The sequence below is a fragment of the Lepisosteus oculatus genome, chromosome 12 (genome assembly GCF_040954835.1).
Source record: "Lepisosteus oculatus isolate fLepOcu1 chromosome 12, fLepOcu1.hap2, whole genome shotgun sequence".
In the NCBI taxonomy this organism is placed as follows: Eukaryota; Metazoa; Chordata; class Actinopteri; order Semionotiformes; family Lepisosteidae; genus Lepisosteus; species Lepisosteus oculatus.
The window spans coordinates 29,072,162-29,076,115 of NC_090707.1; the positions used below are offsets into that span (position 1 = coordinate 29,072,162).

General features: G+C 44.5%; 1 protein-coding gene across 1 annotated transcript; it reads right to left on the bottom strand.

Moving 5' to 3' along the window:
• Positions 1-674: 674 nt before the first annotated feature.
• LOC138242033 (uncharacterized) lies at positions 675-3,259 on the bottom strand. The gene is given in 6 exon segments (XM_069196747.1): positions 675-763; positions 983-1,416; positions 1,418-2,145; positions 2,147-2,257; positions 2,260-2,385; positions 2,387-3,259. Coding segments are annotated over 6 exon segments (2,361 nt in total).
• Between the last annotated feature and the right edge of the window lie 695 nt (positions 3,260-3,954).

Sequence of the window (3,954 nt, forward strand, 5' to 3'; positions counted from 1 at the left end):
AGCAAAGACATTATCAACCTTTAATTTTTTTATAACTTAAAATTTTTCATAATCTGCTTTCTTTAAAATTAAATTCTTTAAAATTCCTGTGAAGGAATCCTATGATTGTAGATTGAAGTGGAGCAGATTTCCATGCACGTCCTTTTAAAACTTGTGGGAGGTTGATTTAGCTTGAATCCTGACAGTTTGTCTTGGTATTACTGATGGCCCACTGAAAACATTAAAATCTGTGAAATAGATGTACACTACAGAATTCAAATACATGCATGGTGTTCTAAAGTATTTTAAATAAAAAAATGCATATGATGTTAGGGATATTAAATAGTATAGATTTTACAAGATACATCCTAAGATTTTACTCTTGAACACATCCTCAGTAATGTTCCCGGGGTCATTGCGTATTTCAGGTCTTTCAACATCAGACACGCTAGCCCAGGTGACCCAGCTGTGGTTCAACAGGCCACGACCTGTGTTCAAGTGACATTAAGCTGCAGAACCCCATGGACCTTCTCTTCTTTACCAGAGCCATCCTGAAGCTTCTCTGCTGCCTCAGTGATATTACAAATGGCTCTAATCCTTCTCTCTCCAGTGATGCCCAATACACTGAGGGGTTTGTAGAGGGATTGACCAGCAAAACCCCTACAGTCAACCTCAATAGGCATACACCTAGATTTTCAACCCTGAATCTGGCCGTCATTTACAAGCTCCTCGTACTTGGCCATTTTCCTCTTGTAGGCCTCCTCTAGCCGATCCTCCCACGGCACTGTCAATTCCAAAAGGATGTTATTTTTGGTTGACTTGAGGACTAGAACAATATCTGGCCTAAAAGTGGTCTTGACAATGTGCTGTGGGAACCATTTTGTTTTTCCAAGTCGGTCATGAGTTGCCAGTCCTGTGCAGTCTCCAGAATCCCTACTCTTAACTGAACTCCTGAGCCAACTGCTCTCCAACTCTTAGCATCTGATCATGACACCAATGGTACCTGCCCTCTCCAAGAGCCTCCTTATTCTCTTGAAGCACAGCTGACAATCTGGTGACTCCACTTTCCCCCAGCTGTACAAATTTGAAGGGCTAGGAAGGACATCATACACAGACTGGACCAGGAACTTAATCTGCTGAGGATCTGCCTGCCAGAGAACAGCCCATGTGACTCTCTTCTCCAATACCCTCTCCCACATTGTCCAGGCTCCTTGCTGTCTCATCCCCACTGCTCTACTAAACCTCTCCTCCTGCACTGCTGCCCTCACATCCTCCTGAACCAACCTATGCCTCTCCTCCCTTCTAGCAGTGTCATACCTCATGGCTAAGAAGGTGCCAAGTCCAGCTTTTCCATTGGACACTACTCCCACCAAAGCTCTGTGATCCAGACAAGATTCTGCCCACTGAATGGCCTCCTCTGCTCTCCACTTCCTCCCACTTAACCTCTATGCCCCCCTGGGCTACCTTTGGGTCGCTTGACTCTTTATACAAGACCTCTCTTGCTCTGGCCACTTTAAACTCCTCTTCCATGAACTTCAAGGGCAGCCTCAGCTTAGTAACGTTTCCATATTGTGCAATGCTACTGAGGCTCCTGGGCAAGCCTAGCTACCTTCGAAGGAAGCCATTGACCTTTCTCTCCAAATTCACTACAATTGAGATAGGGACTTCATATACCAATAGTGGCCAGAGTATCCTGGGGAGGATGCCGTGTTGATAAATCCACACTTTAAATTTGCCAGGTAACCCTGACCGATCCACCATTTTTAACCATCTCTCAATCTCCTGACACGTGGCCTCTACTGAAGTCGAGTCCTCGAGGCTGCTATCAAACACCTTGCCAAGGCTCTTTACGGGCTTCTCAGAGACACCCGGAATGGGCGTACCTGCTAAGTTGAAGTGGAAACTATCCACAACCTTACCCCTCTTCAACACTAGCGACCTTAATTTTTCTGTCTCAAAGCTCATCCTTGCCCACACGATCAGCATCTCCAGGCCTTGCAGGATCCACCTACTTTCTGGCACTGACTCCGTTGTAACTGTCAGGTTGTCCATAAAAGCACAGATTTGTTGCTGCCTTACTCCAGTCTTAGTTTTGGGGCCCCAGCATTCAGGTTCAGCAGACTTGACAATCACATTCATCGCCAGGGCAAAGAGAGTCACAGAGATGGATCGTGCAGCCTGTGAGTATCCCAACCTCCAATCTGTGCCACTCTGATGTTATTGATGCTAACGAAATGTTAAATTGATCGTAATAATCAAGGATGAGATTCACCATTCTACCTGGAACATAGGAACATAGTACATGCGCATAGTTGCTTGGACCAAATGGTAGGGAATGGATCCATAGGCATGGGCCAGGTCGAGCCAGAGCACTACCAGGCTACCCCTACTTTCCTGTGCTTTTCTAAATAAGGTGGGTCACCACTCCTGTGTGCTCCAGACAGCCCAAAATATTTGGGATACCTCCCTTTTGCACCAATGTATCAATGTAGCCATTCTTGAGGAGAAAATCCATCATCCTCCTTGCCACAATGCTAAAGAAAATCTTCCCTTCAATACTTAGCAAGGAGATGATCCTTAACTGGTCGATTCCCTTAGAGTTTTCCTCCTTAGGGATTAAAACTCCTTCAGTGAATCTCCATTGCTTGGCCACCTTCTCTCTTCTCCATATGACCTTCAAGATCTTCCAGAGCCTCTTGAGCAGCAAAGGGCAGTGCTTATGTACCTTATAGGGTACTCCGCTTGCGCCAGGGGCTGAACTTTTCCTTGGTTTTCTTACTACCTCCCACACCTCCTTCAAGAGTGGCTCCCTGGTGTCAAATTCAATACTTGGTGCAGGCGGATCCATCAAAATATTGCACTGACCCAGTTCCTGCTCCCTTCAGGGATTACTGAAGAATCTCTGAAGGTACTGATCGACTTTCTCCTTAGAACACTCCAGGCTCCCGCTTTGCTTCTGCCCCAGGAGATGTCTCATGAAGCCAAAAGGATTGGCTATGAAGGCAGTTAGCTTTCTACCTCTTTCCTCCCGGCATCTTCCGCACCACTCAGCTCTATATAAGGTTATCAACTTCTTCCTCAAAATTGCCTTTACCTCTGCTTACCTCTGTGGTCGGTCCTCCTCACTAGCCACTTTATACTGCTTCTTTAGAAACTTCAACTCTTGCCGGATCTTACAAATCTTCACAGCTCTCTAATTCATGGAGTAAGATGCCCTAGCTGGCCTCTGCTCCTCTGTACCAAACCTCTTCGCAGCTAAGCTGACTATGATTGTTGTCATAGCCTACAGCCTTCTTTCAACATCACCTTTCGCCGTCACTTTCAGCACTTTATCTATATCTTCATCAAACTGCTGCCAGACTTTGGATTTGCAAACTTTGACTAAAATTTTCACAAATAATCTGCTTGGCTGGACATGTTTTAACACATGGAGGCTCCGGGCACTGTGGGGGTGATTCCGGAGCCTGGTTCCTCCTGTGCCTCACCAGGTTTAATACCTGAGCGTTATCACTACTTGCCCCTCCAAACATTTCATTTGAGACTGATGAATCTTTTGGCCTCGATTGTTCTTGCAGATCTTTCTGCACACACACCGTACTCATTATCACATGTCCGTTTGCATAATTCATCCTTCTGATTATATACAGTTTATATACTTCATAAAAAGTTATAATGTTTTAGTGATTCCATTTTATATTCCCTATCAATACAATTCTAAAGAAATTAAAAACAATATAGCTCAAATGATCAAAGTAGTACACTTTCTTTGTAAATGTCTGCATCAGTTGAACTCATTCACCCATGATTACGTGTATGGTGTAATGGCTTAGGCGAAATCTATTGGATTTTTGAAACTTTTTAATTAACTAATAAAAAAATGAAAAGTGGGGCGTGCAAAATTATTCGGCCCCTTTACTTTCAGTGCAGCAAACTCACTCCAGAAGTTCAGCGAGGATCTCTGAATGATCCAATGTT